Raw genomic sequence first — 27,985 nt, 5'->3', positions numbered from 1 at the left:
ATCAGCTAGGAAAGAAAAAGATAAAAAAAACTTATTCATTTACTTGCGTTCTTTTGTATTTTTTGGAGTTGATGCAATATTTTTTGATCGGTACTGCATGTCTCTTTTCGTATATAAATTTACTAAAATTATATATTATCATTATGGTGAGAATTTATTTTTACAAATGTGTGGTATTTTTTCTTCACCTACACTTGAGACGAGAAGGAAAATTTAGAAACTATCCCTGTGTAATTATTCTATTTTTTCTTTCCATCTCACAAGTATTCGCGGTTCGCTGCAAAACGCTTGCTCTATCATTTATAGCGAAGGCGGCGGCCGAACCTTTGACCTATTTTTCTATCGATCTCGCCTGGTTTTGCATCTAGGGCGTCTCGACAGCCCCGGCCCCGGTCGTCGAGATTTCCGCCACTCCCTGACACGGAGGTCCTCGTATTCCGTTGTATATACTCATAATCTTAAATATATTTATATTTAAAGACCGATCGAAACAGAAAAGTGATATTCATCGTAATATCCATGAGAAAATTAACGAGAAATTTGTGCGATGACGAGATTCAGATGAAGATTAAAGCAAATAAATAATATATCGATTAAGAATATCCTTAACCTTAAACGGATTTAAAATATTTCGAAATTACTTTTTAAAGAATCGAAATTTTTACTGAAGATATTATGACCACAAATTGTCACAGACACAATCGACGACATGTATGTGCAATATCAAAATAGCAGGATATCTTGAAAGTATTTGGATATCGCGAGTATTATTATCTATGATACTTTGTATTTAATCGCATCGCGCAGAAATGCTTGGTTTTCGACGATCAGCCGCGCATCTCGATAATCTGCGTTCCGCCGAGGAGAAACGAAACTTCATTATCATTGCGTTACATAACGTTTGGAGATCGTTGAGCATTGTAATTGGCGACGATTAAACGACGACGTAAATTGAAAGTATCGTTCGTTCTTACATCAAACAAAATTGTTAAAGAAATTCCTTAATTTAATTGTTTTTATGTCAGAATTTTTAATAAATACAGATAAATGCGTATATTATGTATACATAAAATTTAAAAAATAATAATGAAAGTATCCGCATTACTTTTCTATAAATTCTAAAAATACAGGATATAGTTTCGCATATTTTGCAAAAAAAAAAAAAAAAACTAGTTTTACATTTGAAGACGCAAATACTTGCGGGTTAACAGCCGAATATTAAGCATAACGCTCACTAGCAGAATGATTGAGAGAATTAGACGGTTTGGTGGCGCAGTAGCGTTCACAATCAGTCGATTAACCAGCGCGACATAACGCGGCGTGGAACAAGGCCGAAAGAAGGGGAGAGGGATAGGGGGGAGGGTGAGGGGGATGGAGGAAGAAGAAGGAAGGGTTAGGCAGCTCCGTAAAACGTCGGGGACTCGGCTACGCCGGCCGTCCGTCCGTACCGCGTTACCGTCCGTCCTATTTCTGCGCTCGGCTAAGTTCGTACGTCGGGGCCGATCGCGCACGAAGCGAGCGGAGAGATATATAAGTAGGTCGTTCGTAGCCGCACGTGTCGTCCTTGACTCACATAGAGCGGGGCGCGCAGCGCAGGCGCTCGCTGTTGCCGCATTGCTGGTCGCTAGGGTGTTCTTTTCTTTGTTCGCCTCCGCGCTCGCGTGTGTGCGTATCTCGATACCACACTCTGGAGATCGGATCTTGCGTGTGTGTGTGTGTGTGTGTGTGTGTGTGTGTGTGTGTGTGTGGTGTGTGCGCGCGCGCGCGAGCGCGCCGCGTTCGCGGATGGGAGCTTCCCGTTTGCTCGACGGATACGCGCTTGCGCGTATATGTATATGTATAGGGTGTCCCGAGAGAAAATATCCGCACGACGAAAGTTCGATTCTTCCCTGAAGCCACCCCGTACTCGAGGCGGATCGAACGGATCGCTCGGTCGAGAAGGAATTTGCGAAAAAAAATAAAGCTAGAGAGAAACGCAACGCTGTTACATTCTTTTTTCATAGAGAGAAAAGATGTCTCTTTCGGTAAAAGATTATTATAGAATTTTACTATAATCTCTGCATCCGCTCATATTTTCGATACGATTATCCTGCATAATATTCGCGTGCACACTCAAACAAAAAGAGAAAGGTTATCAGACAAAAGACAAAAAGTCTCATTTTCTCTCTTTCTCTCTTTCTCTCTCTCTCTCTCTCTCTCTCTCTCTCTCTCTCTCTCGAAAGAATAGATGAGAAGACGAATAGATGTATATATCATATACCTAGTGAGCCAAGCAGCGTGACGCAATGCGTCACGCTGTGGCGGAAATACATGCTCGATTCTTTTCTCGGCTCTCTTCAGTCTTCCGTGTTTATAACTTCATAAACTATTACTCGACACTATCACGGAAAAGTAGAACCAACATAATTGGATCTCTGTATAAGATAGATTAAACATGACCTTTGTATTTTCCGTTGCATTCTCTATAGCCGAGACTTTGCAACGGCATTTCGCTATGGATATCAAGGACATCCTCGTATCACGAAGACCTCAGTACAGAGTTGGTGATCTTGCTTAGCTTCGACATGGTGGCCTGAGTATTGATCGCAACGGGAACTCAAAGGGGAGGCTACCACGTTGGGCCATTCGAACCCCAATTGGATCGCCCTACCTCGTGTGGTAGGCAACTGGAGGAGAATGCGAAGCGAGCGAATGCGGCTTATTTCTCAATACATTAGAACGCGGGATACACGTATACGCGCGAGGAATGTTACGGGAAAATGAGAAAATGCTATTGAAGGCGATGAGAAATCTAATACATAATATATTTTTTTAGCCAAATAATTTAATATTTAATAAAAGAGTATATATCAAATTTTAAATAAGTTTTAATGACAGATACGTTGACCAATTACATATTTAAATTGCTTATTCGTACATTTTGAATCGCGCATATTCAGTTCTACACTCGAGTGTTTGAGCATCACTGCGATATGCTGATATACACCGGAACACCGGCGTGTTGCCTTCATCAGGCAAGTGAGCTATACACCGATGACCGTGAATTTCACGATTTATAGCGTTCGCTTCTTACACAAGCCATATGTGCGTAAATACCGTGGGAATTCCACGAATTATATTGATTTTTGTATTTATAATTAATTGTTGTTGGAATCATTATTTTCGCAAAAATGTTTATTTAGTTTCTCATAGTCGTTGTAAACACATATATCGTTGAAATTAAAAAGACGTGTAAAATAAGTAATATCGAAATAGACTATTTTAAAATCTGTAAAACCAAATTAAAGTACAATATTGTTAAGTGAGTAGATATCGGAATAAATGTAAATTGATATAGGAAATTTATATAATTACAAAAAAATGAGAGGGATTAGCGATATATCGTTCTAAAGATCTACCAATCCCGAGACGCGAAAGAGATAAAAAGCGCACATAATACAGGATGGATCTCCAGTTACGCTGTTAATTATGCCACATGTGTAATTTTTTTTTTACATGTTCCTCGATTTCTTATTCAATTCTGTTTCTCCTTGATATTTTCTTTTAACCTTAATGTTAATTCTCCTCCTGCCTTCAAGCCGAATGGCTATTACATAAATAATGTTTGCGTCTCTGATTTTCTCAATCGAGTTTTGAAAAAAATACATGATTAAATGCGGAACTTGATTAACTGACCGCTGAGAGAAGATGATATTTTTGTTGAATATCCTATATCGTACAGTCGGTCTGCGATGGCAGAATTCTGCCACGTCAAAATTGCAACCGTTACGATTTTATATGTTGGCACGCGGTTACCCGTATGGCGACGTTCCTCCCAGATAAGCATTTCTTATCTACATGCTTGCTTACGTAAGCAACCACTCGCGTAACCCTCGCGCTTCACCGCTCTTCTCCACATCGTCGTTTATTCCCTTCCTTTCTTTCGTATTCTTTCTTTCTTTATCAGTCTGTTCGCGGCTCTTCCTCGTAGAATGTCGTAATCGGAATGCTTGACTTGCAATGTCACCGCGGTTTACAATACAGGATCTTTTCGAAAATCTCGACAAACCGTTATTTATGTATCTTTTCACTCATTTGATTAAAACCATTTTTTTCTTCAAGAGAATTTAATATCTTACGTACATATCAGTATGTATCTGTAACGATATCGTAAATTTAAATATTTTGTGATACTATGACCGTAATCAAATTCAAAGTGTTAACGCTAATATAAACTTGAAAGTTCAATTTATCGTAATTTATTTTACAAAAGAGATATCTCTGTCTCAAGATGATAAGTGAATTTGAATCTGGTAACATTTCTCGAACAATTTCATGATGAGCGATCCAAGGATTCATTCGTGTACATAGTTTCACGATAAAAAGTTAAAAGTGTAAAAGAGAACATAGAGTTTACACATGTTGCAAATTCGAGGAAGACAATTTTGTTTTTTAACGTTTTTTCTTTTTCGTCAACTATAATATCAAAGATTATGTATATAGAATGCTTTGCTATGTAACTTTTTTGTTTTAGAAAAAAAAATACAAACTAAATATTTCCAAAGATAGATAAACAATTAATTAGTTTTAATTTGTTTTAAATATTTTAATTAAATTTATATGGAAAATACTCGCTTGTCCACGCCTATGCACCGCCGTACAACGTACATACCACGTGTCCTACCCTCGCGTGACTAAAGAGCACGTGGCCCCCCACCTTGTCAAGTCGAGTACAAGAGCAAGAGAAATAGATGACATTTAGGTATGAAACAGATGAAATAGCAATGGCATAAGAGTTAAATGCAATGAAGAGGAAAAAGAAAACGAGACATACATAAGAAATTGTGCGGAGGTGAGAAAAGGATGGACGAAAGAGAGAGAGAGAGAGAGAGAGAGAGAGAGAGAGAGAGAACAAGTAGAAAAAGACAGAGTAATGAATAAATGGAGCGAGAAGTCGATCGATGTGTTGGTAGAAATAGAGAGGTCGACTAAGTTTGTGACAGGAAAAGGAGAGGAGGAACGGTGGGGTTCGGAATTGAAAGTGACAAAAAGGAAGGGAGAGAAATAGAAAAAGACGCAGCGATGAAACGAGTGAACGAAACGAACAGTGGAAAGAGGCACGTCTAGGAATTACAGAGGGATCGAAGGAAAATCATGAGACCGAGGGAGAGGAAGAGAGATAGTAGGGGAGGAAAGTAAGAGCGAGAGAAAACGAAAGAAAGAGAGAGAGAGAGAGAGAGAGAGAGAGAGAGAGAGAGAGAGAGAGAGAGAGAGAATGTAAAGAAGATAGGGAAGGAGAAAGAGAGAAGAATAGTAAGGAGACGGAAGAAAATGGGACGAGAGAGACACGAGCTTTTGGTGGGGTCGATAGTTGTCCGAGTTGCTGAGAGAGACGGTTGTGTAACAAAGAAGTGAATCGAGTAACGAGAATCCCGGGGTGCATTCGCTGGCTTCCCCTATCGTCTCGTCTGCATGATAAATCGATTATTATCGAGCATAATCAAATTGTAATTGCATGCGTGAATCGAGGAGAGCCCAGTCTATATAAATACACGTAACAAATTTTGAAATTTTTCAAGTAACAAATTATTTTACATTTTGATTATTTTAAGTATGTAAAATCATTGCAGTATAATTACATACAACCACATTTGCACGTAATAAGATTTTTTTTCCAATCAAGACTGAGCGTTTTGTACTCGACATTTTCTACGTTATATATATCGCGTGACACTGGAACTGAAAGTAAACGACGTTTGATAAATGGATAACATAACGGCTTAATTTTCAAGATAGTGATATCGATCTGACAGGTTTTATCGACTTGTTATTTCAATCTTACGTTTTCGTTATAATTAATTATTTATATAAGTATATCGCCGCTAATATAAAAGTTAAATATATCAAGTTACACGGAAAGTATCGATTGTCAAGCAGTATTTTACGGAGTATCGCGTATATATGCATTCCTAAAACTTTTATGAAACGCTGGCGCGAATGACCAGTCGACTGCACTTGACTCTCCTAGATGCAAGATAAATAGGTGCGGCTGCTTCCTATTAATAGCGGTCCGTTTACGTGGTTCCGCTACGAGCGACTGAACTGTACGCTCGCACACAATGTGTCAAGAATTTCCCGCGCTGTAAATTACCCATAATTGCAGTGGCGAGTGTCGGTCGCGACGAAAATTCATCCAATTTTACGAGGTAACACATTCTCGCAATTCTATTTTACTCGATTCAATATTACTACTTGAATAATATTTATTTTTTTATAGAATGTTCAATTATTATATGTGTATAAAATTAAAGTTACGAAATCAAATATAAAGAATGAAAAAATTTAGATACTTGTACGACAATAATTATTGTCATATTGCTGATTGTAATAATTTAGTGTAAAAGAAACGATATTAATCGATCCATTAAATTTCTTTGTACGTATGCACATATTCAAAGTTTCTTTTAAAGGCCTCTTAATTTCTCTGATATTGACACAATACAAAAAAAAAAAAAAAAAAAAAAAAATACGTTTAAATACCCACGACAGATTTTCGATACAAATGAATGGGTATGAGAGAGAGAGAAGAGATATAATGAGAGAGAAGAGATGAATCAAATAAAATCCGGTATGAGGGGCATCGACCTTTCAGCACGTGTCCCATACCACATGTTCGATGAGCCAAAAACAGCCGTAGGTTTACTCGACATTTATCAACGACTTTGTTATTAGAATAAACTTTAAATGTCACTATCAAGCCGGCTGTGGTGTTTTTAAACGCGATTCGTACAATTTATACCTTTATTTTAAAAAGTTTCCATTTAATCAAAAAGCTAGCTTGTTAGCTCATTACCGTCATTAATCACTTATCACGCGTCCGGCAGTTCGCGTCTTATTATCCCGCGGTTTGTTTTCCCTCGCTCCATCGACGTGTAGGTACAAAGACGAAGGACGCGATGCTTGCGACGATGCCTGGAGTATTGATCAAACGGTATATTCTGGCCTGGTGTCTCTATATCGCGTCACGGCATAACACAATGCACTATAGGGAGAAGATGGATGATAGAAGATTCGAAGGGTACATAGAGGGGTAAAGTGTGTTGTTAGTAACGACAGACGAATGGGGGGAATTACAGGTGAAAGATATTTTAGCTATAAAATCTTCCCTTTCATCTCTGATGTTTATAAATCTCTAACATACACCTGATTTGACAAGATATTATTGCCAAATTATTTCTTCAGTATTATATATTATAATTTTTAATTATCTTTAGTTCCTCATTTTTTCAGAGTTCAGTTCTTTGTCTTCCCTTTCTCTCTCTCTCTCTCTCTCTCTCTCTCTCTCTCTCTCTCTCTCTCTCTTTGCTTTCTTGGTTATAACCATTACACCGGAGATTACGTAATTAATCAGTCTAATAGACGACGCATTCGTATCCGTCGCGTTATGTTGCGGAACAGTACGACAGTTCACGACGACCTAAGGTACGATACCGCGATAATGATAACGTGATAGTTTGTCTCTGTCGGCGGAGGAACCTGGCTCTAGAATTGCTCTAGATCTCCGTTCGTTGGAGAGGGGAACGGCGGTGAGAGACGATAAAGTCAGCGCGGTATACCAGTTCAATACGAGCTGTGACCTATTTGGCAACGATCCCGAAACTGGCAGTGGAGCTTTTCTCGTACATGGAAATTTCATTTTTTTCTCGTACATCAAAATTTCATTTTTCTGCGTTTCCTAATGAAACAATGATGACTTTCGGAAATGAACATCAATTTAACATGATGTACAAACTTTTTTTTTTTTTTCTTTTTTTTTTTTTTTTGAGAGAAGTGTTTTTCCGATATTCTTTAGAAAAATAATTTTTCAGACTTGTAACTGGAATTAGATATGTGTTTATTATATCTGTTATTTAAATATTACAGGTTTTTTGTGAAAAGATGAATTTATGAAACGACAGAGCATTTTTATAACGATTAGTGCCGTGTCTACAAAAGAATCAGCAGAAATATTTTCCTTTAAATAGTTGTTTTCACAAAAATAGATTTGAAGTGCTTAAACACATTGTTGCGTATAATGCGTTTCGAATAGCAGTGAAGATTTCATTAATCCTCTGATTTTTATTAATGACAAAGTCGTGATCGACATTTAGACGACTACTTATCTTCTTTTTTTGCTCTAACCCGCTATCTTCTACGAAAACTAGATCACGGGTATCTTTTGGTAAATGTGTCAACCGCCCAGAGACGCGGGATCAATACTTACGCCCTGGTTTCGCCTTCCCCTTCCCTCACCCACCATCCACAGATTCGCACCCCTTGCCTCGCTGTGTCATCCCCCTCTCTTATCAAGCTTGTTTTAGAGCGGTTGCTCTTATCTTTTTGTCCAGAGCTTGTCGTTAACCGCATTTGCTATTGTCTGATTCGTCGAAGTGACTCTCGTTGAATGTTCAGAGTTTGCGATAGAAGAAAGAATGAAAACGGGGTTTCTTGATGCTCGTTGCATTACGTCTACTACACAAGAGAAGAGGAATACACTTTCAAGTACAGTCGGATCTCTTATCCTACGACATTTTTGGTCCGGAATCTTCCCCTTAAACCTCTGATCTTACGACAAAAATTGGAGAGTGGGGGTATATTTCCCCTTTTGCCGTCGTAGCATGAGAGGATTTTTTGTAGGATAAGAGGTTTCGTAGCATAAGATGGTCGTAGGATAAGAGGTCCGACTGTACTCTGTACAGAATAGGAACGTTTTTGCACACATCATTTTTTAAACAATTTTATACTAATAAGAAAAAAATATTACTATGACAAAAATATGTATATTATATTTTTGTGTATATTTTATTATATTAACTATGATAATTTTTTTTGCTTCTTTAAAATTATTCTTGTAAGGAAAATGCTGGCAAAGTGCATATAATCAGTTCTTTGACTTCCGCTGTATATGTAAACATAAAGTTGAATAATTTATCGATTAAATAAAATATTTGTTGCACATATACATTTGGTATTTTCCTAAAAAAAAAAAAAAATTCAAATGTTTCTCGCGATAATCCGAAATTAAGAAATAATAATATGAATATACTTAGTTTTAATGTTCAGTGTTTAATTTATGATGCCGTCGATATTTCCCAGGAAAATGTCATGAATCAATTGTAATCGGTGCAAACTGCGAACCTGACATTTTCCTATTCGTCTCGCAAACGATGAAATCGACGCTACATCTTCTAACTTGTATGCAAATTGAATCAGCTATTCGCGGTGAGACCGCAAATGTCCTGAAAGGAGAGAGAACAGCGGAAAGATACCGATCAGATATTTCATAACTATCGCCATTCGCAAGGAAAGTTTTCACTTTCTCATGCTTTCGTGATTCAAGCGTCCATTGCGCCTACGTATCTTGTAGCTTCAAATTCTAAATTTTTTTCTTTCTTTACATCCTACACTTAATATAAGATATTGTAAAGAATGTAAAAACATAGAGAGAGAGAGAGAGAGAGAGAGAGAGAGAGAGAGAGAGAGAGAGAGAGAGAGAGAGAGAGAGAGAATATGTGCAATTGACAAGCAAGTATAGTTGAGAGAAGTGAATCTTCAATAGCGAGGTCGGGTCGATGAGGAAGGCTTGACCTAATGACCTGGAACTGCGCATGCCGGATAGTTTACGAAGTGACCTGGATGTACGTTAATAGGTGTACGTTAGAAATCTGACTGAAATCGGATCTTTTCCAGCACGTGTACGATCGTACTGTATGTACGAGCTAACAATAAGATAAAGCTTTTCCTTCGTTAGCTTTGTTCGTCATCGGAAATGCGGCTGTTGCGTGATATAGTCTTGTTATCCTTTATGTCGTTAGATATACGATGTTAGATAAGATGAAACATTATTCTGTAAGTCACTTTTCTTCTCTGTGTTATTGCTGCCTTAGGCGTGCGTTATTATATTTAGCCGGTTCTTGTGACAACATACGAATTGTGCTCATGTTATCTCGTTCGTCCACTTTTACCAAGCGAGCGAGAGGAAGAATACCGAACCGGGTTGATGATCTAATCGCGATGTATGATCTTCGCTTGATCGATTTTATAATCGTTAAACTGTACTTGCGGAGTCACAACACAATGACTGCTATTTCTCAATACAAACAAGTCAATTTGCAGGGACTATGCGTTTATGATATTTTAATACCAATATTTTTAAAGGAAAATATATATTTCTTTTTAAAGTTTTCTCTCGCAATTAATTTTCTAATAAGATAGACATAATTATATATCTATGGAAATCGATTTATTTTGCTAAAAAAAAAAAAATATATGAAATCAAACAGTCATAATTAATGAAACTGTTTTTGAATCAGTTTATAAGGGTCTGAAAAGTTTGAAAATAAATTGTGCTGTTTGAAAATAAATTAAGCCAATGTATTTGAACAACGATGAATAGGCTTGAATTAAAAATAAAAAATGTTTTTCCTGCGGCGATATTAACTTGCGTGTTAATAATTAATGATGTGTATGACATTAATGCGCATTACAGACATATCGTTTCATTACATCGAGAAGTATTGTTCTCCTGCAGTAACCAGATTTTCAATCATCGTGATACATTAATTGTAACAAATGTTTCATACATATATATACCTGGTAAAAAATTTTTATATATAATTAGACACTCTAATTATACAAATTTATATACAAAATTTGTCCACTTTATATATGATTATATGTAAGTATACATAAAATGTTGCAGGCATTGTATATAAGTATGTATAAATAATTCTAATTGCAGCTATCAATCCATTTATATATGTATAAATATACGTAACGTTTTATACGGTGTCATCTATAATTATATTGTGTAGAATACTATATAATTATATTTAATTGTGCATTGCTATACATAAAAAATTTTTTATCGGGTAGAGTGTCCCAAATCTACGGAATATTATTTTAATAAAAATAAATGCTTTGATTAATTTGGACTTTTTCTTAATAAAAATAGTGAAACTATTATCTTTTTTTTCATTATAAGCAATTAACAATAAACTTCAAGTTTTAAAATTTTTATAAATTGCATTTAAAATGAAGAAAAGTTTTGTTATCATTTTGGTTCATCAAAGTTTAATTTGCAAAAAATCTTTCTTTTTCAATCGTTTATAAATAAGATTATTGTTATAAAATTATTGATATAAAAATTATTAATGTTTCAACATTTTCTCTTAGGAAAAATCGACTTTAAATTAGGCAAACAATCTACCATTAAAACAATCTAGGTATATCATTAAGAGAATATGCAGTGATTTTGTGATATTCTGTAAGGCGTTATGAAAGTAATCTATATATGTGTGAATTAGGCAAATCCATAATTTAACAAATGAATTTTATTAAAATTAAATGATATTTTAACGCTGTCGGTGTAAGGCACGTGCGAGAATGTCAGCCTTGAGTAATATGACTTTCGCTGACTAATTCGGAATTTAGTTGAACGTGCATAGTTGTTATCGCGTGTTGTCTCAGGCGCACTTTTAACGTATCGGAAAGATATATAAATCTTGATTTTATCACATATAGGAGACATTGTCTCTCTTCTCTAATTGTAAGTATGAATGCGACTTGACCACGTTGGTGTCCTCGACGATTGATCCCTCGATTATGTAATACTGTCATTAAGTGTTTACAGGTGCGTAGGAGCGGAGGTCACATTGCTACATTTGAAAGTAACGGCGACCTTTCTAAAAGAACCGTTTCTTTCACAATTCGATAAACCTGCTCGCTATATCGTAGACTTTTATACATACTATAGTTATAAAACTTATGGAACCTATTTGCTAAAATTCGACAAACTGATGGATGACAAATAACGCAAATTATTTTACGACTGGAGAGTTTCTCGCTATCTCACATTATATTAGCAATATTTTATTCCAAATTGTTATATATAACAGTTATCTTTTACTATTGTAATGAAAGTATATTTATTTATATTAAAGTATATTTAAGTATATATAATATAATTTGTATAATTTTAAATCTTGTGTGAGATAATTTGTTAGAACAATATATAAATTTACGTATAATATTTTTTTACCACTGTAATGAAAATATATTTGTTGACTTCTCATTAAATTTAAGTAAATATTTATTATTTATACAGGTATTTTTTTCTAGTTACATTATGTTATACACGGACGCATAATATAAGTTGTAAAATTTCGAAACTTGTAATAAATTTTTAGGACAATATAAATTTATGCATGTATTATAATAGTTTTATTATATACTGTGTATAATATAATACATAAAGGGACAGAATTTTTGCGCGCATTAACGTACATTAAAAAAATTTAATATAATATTTCTATTATATAAAAATATATATAAGTTGCTAGAATGTGGAGAAATTATAAGAGGAGAAGAGGAAAGAAAAGAGAAAGGGGAGTTGAAGGATTAAAATTTATACCCGTATATGTAAAGACAAGAGTAAATTTTATAATTTCAGGAAAAAAAGACGCGCTAAAATATTACACAATTCTGCATGGTGCACATAACATGACACTCTGACAACATGTGCGCGCGCACTTTCTCTCATACATACATCGGCGATCTTTCGAACGCGCGTACATTCGTTGGAAAGTTGGGTGAGGGGAATAGGCCGCGAGACTAGAACCTAGGCAAAAGAGGGTACTAGGTACTAGAAGAGGAGAACCCGGGTCGACGACCCCCGCACGTGGAATCGTTCGGAAGTAGGCCACGCCGTGACATCACGCAAACGCAAGATGGCCGACACATGGCTAGGAAAACCGGCACATTCTCACAGCGACGTGCATCGCGCGCGCTCACTTCGAAAATAGGCTTTTGTCACTCCGGCTCTCGTGCTGCAGTTCCACGTGCATGTGATGACGGAGCGTCGTCGGTTCTCTGCATCGGGCGCCCGCGGAAAACTTGGTGCCGCGCATGCCGATATCCAACGCTCGCGAAATTTCTCTCACTCATGGAGGGAACATGGCGACTTATTACTCTCGTCGAGTGATACATTTTGTTGAAATTCCACGATTTTACGGTCGTACATATTTGGGAATAAGCTTGACGAGTGAGCGAGTTACTTCGTTTACGCCACGGACATGTTTCACTGTTTATTTCTCTTCGTCGTTGGGTCAGAGGAGACTCTCCTGCAAAGGAAACACAAGTAGACACAATATCACGCAATTGATTATTGAATAGAACATTTTTTAAATCCCGCAAATTTTTTATTCGATAGTCAATTATGTAACATTGTTTTCATATGTGCGTTTCTCTTGTTGGAAAGCTCCCTCCTCTCCCCCCCCGGAAATTACTTCTTGTACGAATCACCACGATTCGCTTAATCGTCAAGCGTAATCGAGGACAAAGTGCATTTCGCAATTCATTCGACGATGCGTATACATCGTCATTCTTCGTGATTCTTTTCCGCAAGCAAATGTAGGGATGCGTACGAATATTCGCATTGAATATCAGCGCATCGCGATATTGTATATATACAGTGTTCAAAAATTACCCAGCTACGAATCCTTTGATCATTAGCGTTTCATTAACAGAAAATGAGGCATCGATTATTTCGAAACTATAAACAACTGAAAATAATGATATTTCGACGAATTATATAAATTTCAAGATTGTATAAACATTACTTTATACATATATACAAAATGTTTTTCTTCCTCCAAAAAAATATCCGTTGTATGTCGTTTTAATAACAAAAATGCTTTGGCAAATTTGGAATAGATTTTTCCTTGGCGAAAATATCAAGATCATGATTTATTGGAAATTAAAATTTTTTTTCCATATCTTTGTGGTAATGCATGTAAATATTTTGTTATCTTTCTCTCATCTCTTGTAGCTCTTTATAAAGTTTGATTTGTAAAAAAAACTTTTTTTTAATCATTTATTATAACTCAAAAGTGATTGATGTCTGAATTTTTTCAGTAAGAAAAACCTATTTAACTTAATTAAATAATATTTAGTGGCTTTGCAATATCTTGTACATCCAAAATATGAAATGTGCCATATAAAACAATTTCTAAGAAAATTGTGAAAAAAGCCGAATCTTTCGATATTTTTGCATATTATTCAGATGTATACTATTTCTGAAACGCCCCGTAGAAATGTGTGAAGATAGCGGGCGCGTTCTTTATTCGGCACGCGTACGGCTGCGGGAATGCGTCGTTGCGGCACCACGTATCGCGAAATTGCGGTCGAATTCGATGATGGAAGCATTATATTTCGACGAACTCTCCGGAGCACACATTACCGAAATACGTGCACCGCCCGCGTCTGCATCCTGATTAACGTGACGCAATAATGCGCGTGTGCCTAATTTGTCTCTAAATATTTGTCGCCCACGAGAGATCGTAGTTCGGCGAGCGTGGAAATTGCTATGATTATCGCACGTGATACGATTACTGCGTACAATATCTCGATGAGAGTATCTCGAATTACGTATTTTTCTCGGGTCTCGAGCGATCAATTAATTAACAATTAGTTGCATTAAAATGCAAGCTTTCTTTTTTACACGTTATTATTTAAACGTCAAATTCAATAAGACGGATGGCTCTGATTAACGAAAGAGACGGATAGCAAGTGAACCTTGGGTAACAGGTAGCGGAAATACATTGCTGTCGAAAGCGACTGTAATTACGTATAATGATAGCGCTTACGTAACGTATATTTAAGTCGGTGTGGTCGGCGGCGTTACGAAAATTCAAAGGAAACGATACCTGTCTTCGCCGTTGTTGCATGATTTTTTTAGCACAAGCGGCATTGAAATTACGTAACGCTTTCTGTATTTCTTTATACAAAATCAGAATGCAGTCCTACAAACATTATCAGTCGACACGTTATTATTATATTCATATATAAGATTTAATGAGGAATAATTTTTTTGTCATCTCTGTTCATAAAACGGTATTTTTGCTGGAATTTAATATTATTAAAGTTTATTATTACATATTTCTCGTAATAATATATATTTCTACATGTTATTATTATTATATTACATTGACTTGTTATATTTTTAAGGATAGTGTTATCACAAAGTTATATTACGTTGTACTTTTTTGTGTTTGTGTAAATTGCAAAAGCGTATCAATGATTCTCTTATTATAATAATGTTTGAAAATATTAATTAAAACAAAAAATATCATATATTAACGATTTATCTTTGGAAAATATGCCGATAAAGAAGATGAAAGAGTAAGTTGCTGTTTCTCGATTTACTCGTTTAATGGTAGCACAAGTTAAACCTTCATTTAGTTCATTTAGTTAACAGTAAATGGTTTAAACTTTTGCTAATTGTAATAACATTTTTAATACTTTATAAAATTTGTGAAAAATTAATATTTTATGTATATATATATATATATATATATATATATATATATATAAATTTTTTTGATAAAAATAATTTTAATGTTGGAAAATTTGCAATGTCATATATTTCTGCGGTTCTCAATAGAAATATGTGCAATTATAGATTTTTGGAAAAATCTCACATTATCAAGCAAATGCTATCTTATATAAGATAAAAAATAATTTTATTCACCTGATTTTAAAAATTTGATTTTTTCGAAAATTTATTTTATATTATATTTATTGTCTCCTCCAGACAATTTTTATTTGAAATATTTTTTTCTTGAATCTGAAAATAAAAAATTGTGGGGGGTAATTATAATTTTTTATTTAAAATTGAACACTCTAAATATATATTATATTTATTGAAAAAATATTATTAAACTATTATTAATATATATATATATATACATAATTTATGATAAAAAATGATAACAATACGAACTGACAAGATGTATTATGATAAAGACACTTTTCGAATTATGAATAAATAAATTAAAATGTAATAAAATATCGAATATATGTCTAGGAATAATAAAAATTAATAAAAGAAACGAATATGTTATCGATCAGTTCGATATATATATATATAGTTGAGGTATATTTTATAATTATAGTCATAAAAAGAATATTTTAATTTTACAATTTACAAGTTATTTTATATAAGTACATTTGTGTATATATTTACATTTAAAAAATTCATAAATTTTTTGCTAAAAATTATATGTGTTTTCGAGACCTTCGTCGTGTTCGACTTGCCATATGTTGGAAAACACAGATGGTAAAAGGAAAAGGAAGTTAGAGACATCTGTCTTTGAATTCAACAACTGCATCGTCCAAGTGAATGACAATGTGGCTGCCATTTTATGGAATGTAATCGCGGCTTGCGGCTCGTTTAGAGTCTCGCTTGAGCGAGATTGATACGTTAGTGTTTGTCAAATCTTTCTAAAATGACGCAGTTTCTGCCACCGAATTTATTAGCATTATTCGCGCCACGTGATCCGATTCCATATTTGCCACCTCCCAACAAGCTTCCGCATGAGAAGAAGAACAGTGGCTACATCGGCGTCGGATGCTTCCTCAAGTATTTCGAGGTAATGAGCAACACGTTTGTTCCCTAACATTCGTTTCGAACATGAAATTATATTCTATGTGTTACGTCCTCTTTCACATAAACTTTCGCCATGTATTTCTTTTCCTTTTTTATTGTTTTATGTGTAAATTATAGGAAACGATTTTTTTGGTTTTTCTTTTTATTATTTTTCCTTTGTAAAAATTATTATACATCATGAAAATATCAAGTTATTGAACTATGACTTAAATTTGGAATCTGTTTACCTTCGTGTTATCACATTAAGATCAGTGATACAATAGAAATTGATCCAGGTAGCATATGGATTACAATCTTTGCATTTGAGATAAGTTTTATTAAATTTTGTATTTTATACTTTATGAATGTGTTTTGAAATAGGATCCTAAAGACACACCACCACCACTGCGTGTAGAGACTCGAGAAGAACGTCTAGAACGTAGAAGAAGGGAACGAGCAGAACAAGTTGCGTATAAGCTCGAGCAAGAAATTGCAGTATGGGATCCAGCTGGTATACCTAATGTAACAGCAGATCCCTTCAAGACTCTTTTTGTGGCTCGTATTGTAAGTATTATTTATGTGAATATTATTATGTGTTATTCAGCAAATATATGATTAAGCAGTATAATATAATTTTTTTTCTCTCCTTTTTAGAATTATGATACATCAGAATCCAAATTGAGGAGAGAATTTGAAGTATATGGACCAGTAAAAAAGGTAAATGTTTTCTCAAAAGTAAAACATACATATACATATGTATGTGCTTTTATTGTAATCTAATAAAATCAGTAAAGGCTCATGTCATAATATTGATTTTTTGCAGATTGTAGTAATACATAATAAAATTAATGGTAAACCTAGAGGATATGCCTTCATTGAATATGAGCACGAACGAGATATGCACTGTAAGTAACAACAACTTGGAAAGGTAAAAAAAGAGAAAAAAAGAAAAAGAATAAGTTATCGCGAAGCTCAAAGAGCCCCATATAGTCTGGAATTTCATCTTACTTAGCGTCACTTCCAGCTAGATATAGTGGGGGCAGGGCTATAGAGTTAGGCTATCCGTTTTTATTGGTACTTATAAACCAGACGGTACCGTCTAGGGGGGGGTCCCCACCACCATACGCACACCCATGCAGGGATACCGTTTGTAAATATGCATAAATATGGTAAAAGCGAAAAAACATACGAACGAACGAACAAACAAACAAATGACGTGAACGTTTATTGGCTATCTTTGATTAATACAGTTTTTATCTTGTTCTTGGTACAGCGTGGTGGCCGCTGCCGGCAACTAGTGCCGTTCACTATTCCATGCAAAATCCCTGAACCTGCCTGATAAGATAGGTTTGTATGTGTGGTAAGATCCAACATACAACAACGTTTGTTAGCGTCTTACTTGTTTATCCTATTTTATCGTGTTTGATTTTTTGTCGAGCGATGCGTGGTCTCGGCCGATTTATAACGGGCGTACGTGATAACATCTGCCACGCTCTTTACGAATCCTTTCGACTCTTATATATACGGACGAAATTTTTTTTTTCTCTTAGAATATGTCATGTTTAATTATCGTTCTTGAATTTAAAAATCCGTGGTATCGCATAATCGACCCGTAGAATTTACGGATTTCGCGAATGTTAGCATTTACGTTAGAATCGCGTGAAAGTTAGCATTCTACATTGAAATTGATTGCTGGGCATTTTTAGGATGAAGGTTCAGGGACATATTCTACTCGTATACTCGTTTGTATGAAAAAACACAGCAAATACGTAGCGTCTTGCACGGATATTTTTCTTTCTATATAACGGAATATAATGAAATAATATCGTACATTTTTTAGACGATTATAATTTTGTTTAAAGATAGATTAAGATTTTTATATATGATTAAGGCATTTATTTCTATTAGACATTATCATAAAATGCCATTAAGTTTTTTAATATCATTATATAAAATCATTTATTATTATATAGCATTATATAATATTCTAAAATGGGATAAATTTTCATTTTACGAATTTTATGAATCGTTGCACATTTGCATATAGTTAATTTAACTTCTTTTTAATATTTTTATCATCAGATGCATTTTTTGAATTTATCTGATCATATTCTATCTTGCTAGAAATTTTTAGAGATATTAATAATGGGTTTGAAAGTATCGTAAAAGAAATGTGAAATTAAATTAATTTGGGAAAACTGTGTCATATCTATAGTATTTTATTGTACTGTACATACATAAATATTTTTACGGTTTAAATGTGTGAAAGAAAAAATTAATAAATTTAGATACAAAATTTCAAAAACAAAAATACAAAACGTATAAAATATGTGCAACGAGATTAGTTGTTGAAATACTCTTATATTTTTTTACAAGTTTGTCCAATCTGATTAACCGGAAAAAATAATTCAAGATAACAACACACAAGTTTTTAAACATATCAATTTCGATATAGAATACTAATTTTTCTTTATATTCGACATCGGTCTCTTTGCCTCAGTTTTTTTGTTTTTTTATTTTTTAGTAATGCTCGCGTGAAAAACGTGATCGGATAACGCACACGCAACACTTGGCGATCTTATAGAATCTCTGGATCATTGAATCTTTGGATTGCCTGACTCTTAAGTCTAAAATTTTCGGATTCTTCGTGATATCCGAGAAATGTAGATTTCGAGAGTTTTGATCTTTAAGGTTTGATCCTCGGATTTTTAATCAATCGGGACGCGGAATAAGACAACACTTCTTCCCCTTCTAAAGTCAGGGAAATATTAAAGATTATTGGAAGCGAATAGTATCTTTCTTGAGGTACTCTCGTGTTTAAATTTAACATTACGCTAAATGTAACTTACTACTAGAGATCACACTATATAACACACATATCAATAAGTAATATACGTAATATACGAAATGCGCACGGTTTGATCGTAAGTACGAACGAAAGTAAAAGCGCACCAGGTAAATGCAATGATAAACCTCTTCGGAGAGATCGAACGAACGAACGAACGAACGTATGAAGACTGGGCATCTTCGCAATGAGTAGTCTCCTCGCGAGTCTCTTACATGAGTTCATTTCACGATTATACCGTACCTCTTACCGCTTTGTGTTAACTTCCGTACGTAAGTAGCCGCGGTAGGTATTTTTTGTATTTGCTATACTTTTTTTGGATCTTATAAACAAGTAGATTTAAGCCGCTCTAAAGAGAGAGTCCGGAGCGTCTCTTGCTTTCGATCATCGCATAATCGCAACTACGGCCTGTGCAACGCGTCTTCGTTTTACATCGTGAAATGCGAATTAGTATGCGACATAAAGCGTCTGAAAGTTTTCAAATTATTTCGCATTCATTTCTTTTAGGATCTTCAGACAAATCATAATATAAAGAAAGAAACAAATCTAGTTCCTTGCTTGATAAAAACTGTGTGGTGACGTATGTATTCTTTCTTATACAAAAGAATCTAATTAATTTTACAAAGAATCAATTTTGAGTAGATTTTTTTTTTTTTTTATTTTGAAGTATCTTGGTGATAATTTTTTTTTTTCATAATTTATATAAATATAACGTTCGACGTTAATGTGCCGAATACTATTTTCCTGCATTTTACATTGATAAAAACGACACACGCCGGCAAGCGAATGTGCGCGCGATCGGCTGCAGCTCGTGTTATCAACCTCGATATCATTCGTAACAAATATACTTCACTTCAGCAATTCATTCACAACCGGTCATTGAGCTGGTTGATGTTATAACGATAACAAACATTGGTGATTGAGAGATGCAGATGATGTTTTCTCAGTACTTTTTTGACAAGTATTTCTCCGCAGGATATTCGGCGAGAGATTGTACTGTCATTTGGGATTTGCAAGTTTCTAAGCACAATTTAAGTGCTTATATCCTTTTTTGAGCGAAATGTCGTTCGCAGTGTACTTGTACTTTTTTGCGAACAAAATTCAGTCGATTTTCTCCTTCTCTTCTTCTTCCGATCTCCCTACATTTTCCATTCGAATAGATATCTCGGACATTTCTTCGAGAAAGAGAGGATCTGCGGAACCGAGGATTTCCTTCAGATCTAGTAATGCGTTTTTTTTTATCTGCAGATTGAAGCATCAATTCAAGAATTTTTGAATTTTAAAATTCTTTGAAAACATGATTTCTGCGACATCTAGAATTCACAGATCTTCAAAGTCATAAGTTGCGCGGACTAGAAACTTTATATGTTTAAATAGTTCGCGAATCTGAAGATCTATGGATTTCAGGATCTTTTTTTTTTTTCAAGGTTCCGTAGATCTGAGAATGATTGGATTATACGATAGGATCTATGGATTCTAGAAGCTGTCTGTTCCAAAAAGAAAGTCTGTGAGTCCTGGAATGTATGCAAGTATTTTCGAAAATGTATGAAGCGAGAGAGTCAGAGACGTTTGAAAAAATGAAATTGGATTGTGAGATTTCTGTTTGCAAAATATTCTTGAATCCAACAATGAGCTCGACTTTAGACAATTCGGAATTTTAAGAGCAACTAATTCCAGGACCTGCAGGTTCCAGGAATCTTACTTCGTTAGCTTTTCCGAATTTTTGCCCTTTCGTCGGCACGTAGATGACCTCGCTGTAGACATAAAATATTCAGGCGCATGAATCCACTAGCGAACAGTAATTTCTGATCGGTACCTTTTAGCTGCGTATAAGCATGCGGATGGTAAGAAAATAGATGGTCGCAGAGTATTGGTCGATGTCGAGCGTGCGAGAACGGTAAAAGGTTGGTTGCCCCGAAAACTCGGCGGCGGCCTAGGTGGGACTCGTAGGGGCGGCCCCGACGTTAACATCAAACATTCGGGACGAGAGGATAACGAGAGAGAACGGGAACGGTATCGTTTGGAACGCGAAAGGGAGACCTCAGGACGCGGCCTCGACAGAGACAGGTAAGCTACAAAACGGAAGAACAAAAAAAAAGGATAGGTAACAAAAGCTTAAAAAAGAGACTAAAGGGTCCAACTAAAGTTTTTCCAATGTTTAGTTAACTTGTACCTCGGTTTAAGCTACTTCTTTGTCTCTTTCAGATAAATTTTGAAAAAGAGAGAGACAAAAATGTTTAAACCAAGGTTAAAATTAACTGGATATTGGAGAAAGCAATTTATAAAACTTAATAACTATTTAATCGCTTTACAGAGATCGCGATCGCCTGGATAGAGAACGTCGCAGATCACGTGAGCGCAAGCGAAGAACCAGAAGCAGATCGCGCGACCGTAAGCGCAGACGAAGTCGCGACCGATTGCCGGATCCTGATATCGAAGAAATCGAACGTCCACGCGATGGAAGAGATAGACGAGACCGTGATCGTGATCGCGAACGGGATCGCAAGAGACGGCGTTCGCGAAGTAACGATCGTGATCGAGATAGGGATCGTAAGCGAGACAAGCGAGACAGGGATCGCGATCGCAGGGACAGGAAGGATCGCGGCGATCGTCAGGATGAGGACACGAAAGAGATCCGAATTAAAGAAGAACCTTTAGACGGTAAGTTTATAACAAAAAGATGTTTAAAGAATGAACTAATATATATATATATACAAAAGTGGACGCGTGTTCTAATATTAAATTACCTTTCAGATTATCCGGATTACAGCAACACGTTTGCGACATCGGGCTCATACTTCACCGCCGTCAAGTACGAAGACGATAACGATCAGGAGGTGGAGGAGAAATACCGTATTCCAGAGGGTCGACCCGACCCACCTCCGTACAACAATTATGATTCCGTACAAGATTATTGATCTCAGACATACATGTTTTCGTCATGTCCTTTTTCTTTCACAGTAAACCGCAGTCGCCGCATCATTGTCGTGTTGTTTTTATTACTAGCAAAATGACAAAATTAGTTCCTTCAAGAGCAAATTGAGTTTAACATAAGATGTTCGAGAAACTATTATATATATGTCGCAAAAAAATTATTAAAAGCTCTACAGAATTTTCGAAAAGTATTAAAGTAAATAATTTATTACAATAAAAAATAAATTATACTTAGTAAATGAAATCTTGATATAAAAACTCGTTAAAAAATTCTAGGCACATTACTGTATCACGTAAAACAGTTAGTAAATGTTGTTGTACAAATCGTCTTTAAAAGAGTTAACAACTCTATTTCAATCTCCCTGAAGAATTTGCAAAAATTGTATGTCAATGTAGTTATACTTATTTGAAGTATCTTCTATCGTTCTCTTTCCATCTATCGTTCACAAGATTATACATTCACAGTTAAAGAAACATTTTTGACGTTTATTTTAATTAAAGAACAATTATAATTGTTCTTTACAATTATAAAATTGTATGAAATCATGCAAAGCCTCGCAAAATAGAAAGCATAATTTGGTTGATTTAATATTGTGTTAAGATGCTTCATTTTAAGCGTCGAACATCTACACGTGTATATATATGACTACATACGTCTAAAAATTTAACCTTTATGGTTGCTATATGTATGTACATTTATATGTTCAAATAAAATAAAACGTGATTAACTTGTTATGTATCCTTTTTGTTGCTCGACAGAATTTGTCTTCGAATTGTCTTTGAATGTTGATTTCGTATTTCAAAATGAACTCGATTGCAAATATAAAATAGCACCAAAGATAATAATTGTTGTAAAACAATACATACGTGATCTAGATTTTCGTATATTGTTTTGTAATTTTGTCAATGAGTTTATATGAGCTTGATCAATGATACGCCAGAATGCTGTATCCCGATTTTTGCAGTCAGCAAAAAAAAGCGTAAAATCAATTAATGCAACGAATAAATTATAATAACGAAATAAATATATTTCTTATTTGCACAAAATAAATATAATTTCTATTTGAAAGCTATTGCTTTATAATTATTATATTATGTATCATTGTATATTGTATGTTTGTGCTCAATTTAATTATTATAATATATTCTTAGAAATTTAATTTATACGGAATTAAATTGAGTTTTTAATTTTACACATTTTTAAATCAGTGTATATTAATTTTTTAATATTGTAATATCACGATGTGCTAAATTTAAATATTCATTACGATACGTCTAGTAATTACGATCGACTATTTTTTATCGTTAATTGGAAAGTCATATAACATCGTTTTCTACCACTAATTCCAGCTGCGATCTCCTTATCGCGTTCGCGCGATATTCTCGCTAACTGCCAGATACATATTAACGCTCGTTTCCCGGAAATTGCAATCTCTCTTCGCTCATTCCCTTCCCTGTCTCTCCAGACATCTGTCGAAACTGCACTCTTATCAATCGTTCGCACGATTTTAAGACCAGTGACAGCGATTTTCTGTTGTACACACATCCATCTTGTCACTATAATTTTTCTTTGATTCTTTTAATTATCCTTGTCATTTTCTCATCATGGATTCTTTTTTCAGCAAGTCTTTCTTTACAATATAAGATTATTTTATTGTATATGTGTTTATATCCAGAAGGAAATCTTTTTGATAAATTTTCATCGAGGAGTTATAGACCGTTATACAATAATGGAATGGCATAAATTAAACTAAATTTGTATGTCAAAGGTGAAAAAAATAGATTCAACGATGCATCCTAAAAAAGTATAATAAGTACTTGCTTTCAACGTATTTTTTAGAAGTGCTTTTAAGGCAGAAAAGATGTTTATTTTATGAGTATTTTTACAGTAGAGTTTTTTTTGCAGATTATCTGCATTGTATATCGATGGTTATTGGAACATTGACATTTCAGTGGCTCAAGATAGTTCCGATGATCCCTGGGAATCCGACAAGCGAATTGATATTTAATATTCCAGTGATACCTTTAGGGAGCAGGTAAATTGATATAATCTATCGCGTTGACAGTCGATAGTGATTAATCGAATACGCGGACAGCGGAAATTACGTGGACGTATGCAAATATGTTTATAAAAACTATGCATTTTTTACACAGTTAGATATGAATTTTCTTAAAATTTTTACATATACATATACATGTAATATATAATACAATATAATGTGAGAGATCGTCGTGAATAAAAGAAGTCGATTTATTCGTCGACTGATTTATATTGTTTGGATATTTATTCGCGCGAATCGAGTCAAGTTAAAATAAAATGTTCATTTGTACATATGTGAAAAATTCGAAATATAATACGTAATGGCACAATTTCCCGTTGATATGCAAATCACGGCACCGTCTTATTTACGCGAAACACATACTGCAGATAATCAACTACTGTGAGGTTGCATTCATGTATTCATGTAACCAACATGTTATATTATTGTTGGCAACATGACAGGCATGTTGGCAACAATAATGTAACATGTTGGCAATATTAATGATTAATATGTTGATTAATGTGATCTAAATTATTAGAATAATAATTAAATAAATTAGATCGCCCGAGACGTGGGACGTATATAAGTACTCACGTGAGACACTCATATTTAGATACTTTCGTCAATTTTAAATGAGATTTCGTCTCAGTCTGCTATTACTTTTAATTTCTAAAGAGAATTCTATGTATAAAAATTATTGGAATATTTATTAAATAAATTAGATTGTCCAAGACGCCAGACATATAAAAGTATCGAGAAAACGTTGGTCATATTTCGATAATTCTATCGACTTTGAATGAAATTTCGTGTTATTCTGCAATTTATTTATATTTTCTGAACAGATTTCTACGCGTAAAAATTATTAGAATATTTATTAAACAAATTATATGTCCGAAACGTTGGATGCAAAGTAACGAGGTGACATGATGTCGTATTTTGATTTATCGACTTTAAATGATATTTATTAAGCAATCACTTTTTATTTCTAAGCGTATAATTTTTAGAATATATTAAACAATTAGATTGCGAACGTATAATATGAAATCTCATATTATACGTTTAAAATCTGGATATTATAAATGCTTTAGCTCGATCGGGATAAAGAATCCTAAGAAAAAAGTCAAGGCAAAGGAAAGAGGGAATATTTCGCTGAACTGTTCGCCGACAGTAATGGCAGAAACTGATTCCCTTAGCATGTAACACGGGAGCCATTCTCTCCACTTATTACCGGAGTCAGTTTCTGCCATCATTGTCGGCGAGCAGTTTTACGAAACATATTCCCTCTCTTTCTTATCTATGTTTCTTAGGCCCGAGATTTTTTTCTAGAAAAGACGCTAGTCGGCGAGCAGTTCGGCAAAACATTCTCTGTTTTCCTCACCGATCTTCGGACCCGACCGGCCTATCCTTGTGTTCTACGTAGCACTACGTAAGCCAGATCGGCCATCAGAACGAAGATTTCATCCTGCTCGCTCGAGCCGAAGTACTTTAGCGCCAGTCCACCAGTTTGAACGCAGTCGTTATTTTTCGCCGTTTCAGATACGAGAATATTCGCTCGGTGTTTTTCATTCTTTTTCGTCCTTTTTATCGGTCGAAAAAGTGAATTTCACGCGCGAACGAGCGCCGAATTGAATAACGGGCGATGATTTCAGTCGTTTATTAGTATATATCCGCGCGATCGCGATTTATGAATTTCGATATTTCGATATTCCGAGGCGATATTGAGATAATTTGTCGCGTTATATCGCACATGACGGATTTCAAACGAGCGTCGGGAGCGCCGAATTGAAAGACGGACGATCGTTTCTGTGTACCGATCCGTCCAAAGGACGGTGCCCGTCGAGAGGATTTTAGGCGATTATTATCGGGAGTGTCGTGCAAAATGTCGCGTGAGTGAATGCTTTTGTGAGCGCTTTTCAAGTCTTAACAAAGGATCAAGAGATGTCGAACAGGCCTGGGATGACATCGGGCTCTGTCGGAGCAATCATGAGGTAATTTATTACGTATTATTCGCGGAAATAATTTTCTTTGTCGCGGTAATCGCATAACGTATATTTCGACAATTCCATTTGGGTGTGTGTGTGTGTGTGTGTGTGAGTGAGTGAAGCCGGGGCCTTACTCCGTGAAAATTCATTGTTGAGAATTTTGGCTTTTGGCTTTATTTTTAATAGCTCTAGAATTCTTGATAGATTAAACAAATAATTCTTATGTACAATATATATTAAACGAAAAAATGACTCGGGACTTAAACTGATAATGAGAGGTTTATGCTGCATCTCACTTTGTCTCCCGCGATTTTTTTACTATTTCTCGTCAAGCGCTTCAAAGTTCTACAATAATTTTTCAAAAAGCTCTCTGCGTAAAAATTATTAGAATATTTATTAAACGAGGTAGATTAATCAGACACCTGACGTAAAGAGATAAGACGCTATCCTGTGTTATCCTGTAATAATTTATATTTATACTTTCAGATTTTTATGCGCAACAGTTATTAGAATATTTATTAAACAAATTAAATCGCTCTCGAAACGCCGGAAATGAGACGTGAGACGCTTGTCGTATTTCGATAATTCTATAGACTTTAAATAAGATTTCGTGTTAGTCTGTAATTATTTATATTTTCAGATTTGCTGAACAGATTTCTATGCATAATAATTATTAGAATATTTATTAAAGAAATTAGATTGTCTGAGACGCCGGGCGTACAACAACGAAATCTCATTTAAAGTTGATAGAACTATCAAAATACGACTAGCGTCTCATCTCGGTACTTTTACGTCCGGTGTTTTGGGCGATCTAATTTGTTTAATTAATATTCTAATAATTTTTATGCATAAAACATTTTTGCAAAACTATTGTAGAACTCTTAAGCGCTTAAAATCTAGTAAAAAAAAGGCTAAAAAATCATCAATGAACAAAGTAAGATCTGGCAGCGTGAACTTGGCATCTCAATTTATTTCCCAAGTCATATTTTTGGTTTAATGACCAGAACTATATCACGATGTCTACTCCCTGGAAAAACATGGAAATCTGGGAATATTCAGGGATTTCTTTTGTACCTGGAAAATCAGGGAAGTCTCATGGAATTTAATTGGCATTCAGGAAAATTTTTTTAAAAATTCTCTTTTTGACAATTTTACTTTTTATCTTGTAAACAGTTAGCTGTGTGGGTGAAACCGGCGTCTCACTTTGTGGAAACTTATCAATTGAGTTGAGAGTTTTGGCTTTATTTTTAATAATTATGGAATTCTTGATACATAGATTAAACAAATAGTATTGGCCATTAAAAGAATAGGCCGAGAAAAAAATTGAAACAAACTGACACGCCAGGTTCACGCTGCATCTCACTTTATTCTTCGACAATTTTTTTAGCATTTTTGCCAAATTTTAAGCACTTGAGAATGCTATAATAATTATAAAAGTTTTATATATGCATAAAAATTAATAGAATATTATATTAGATAATTATATAAATTAGCTCGCCAGAGATACTGGACGTAAATGAGAATCATGTTATACTGGCATTTTGTAATTTGTTTAATAAATATTTTAACAATTTTGACGCATATTTATAATAGAACTTTGTTTAGAAAATATAAGTGATTGCAGAACGACACAAAAAAATAACAAAATTTCACTTAAAGTCGATAGAACATTAGAAATTTGACCAGTGTCTCATCTCACAATCAGTACTTGTACGTTTGGTATTTCGGCCAATTTAAT

At 34.7% G+C, this 27,985-nt stretch overlaps 1 protein-coding gene and 1 long non-coding RNA gene across 2 annotated transcripts; both read left to right on the top strand.

Annotated features, from left to right (window-relative positions):
* The first annotated feature begins 1,449 nt into the window (after nucleotides 1-1,449).
* Nucleotides 1,450-4,832, top strand: LOC140666169 (uncharacterized). Its single transcript, XR_012046722.1, has 2 exons — nucleotides 1,450-2,024; nucleotides 2,469-4,832. It is a non-coding gene; the product is annotated as an uncharacterized lncRNA (long non-coding RNA).
* Nucleotides 4,833-16,202: 11,370 nt separating this feature from the next.
* Nucleotides 16,203-22,958, top strand: Snrnp-u1-70k (small ribonucleoprotein particle U1 subunit 70K). Its single transcript, XM_072892279.1, has 7 exons — nucleotides 16,203-16,448; nucleotides 16,826-17,008; nucleotides 17,099-17,161; nucleotides 17,268-17,349; nucleotides 21,113-21,356; nucleotides 21,604-21,950; nucleotides 22,044-22,958. Exons 1-7 carry the CDS (start codon nucleotides 16,305-16,307, stop codon nucleotides 22,205-22,207), a joined length of 1,227 nt encoding a protein of 408 aa, XP_072748380.1. The 5' UTR covers nucleotides 16,203-16,304; the 3' UTR covers nucleotides 22,208-22,958.
* Nucleotides 22,959-27,985: the final 5,027 nt, after the last annotated feature.

The sequence above is a fragment of the Anoplolepis gracilipes genome, chromosome 5 (genome assembly GCF_047496725.1).
Source record: "Anoplolepis gracilipes chromosome 5, ASM4749672v1, whole genome shotgun sequence".
Classification (NCBI taxonomy): domain Eukaryota; kingdom Metazoa; phylum Arthropoda; class Insecta; order Hymenoptera; family Formicidae; genus Anoplolepis; species Anoplolepis gracilipes.
The sequence above is the reverse complement of the archived record's forward strand: the minus strand, read 5'-3'. Positions and strand labels throughout refer to the sequence as shown.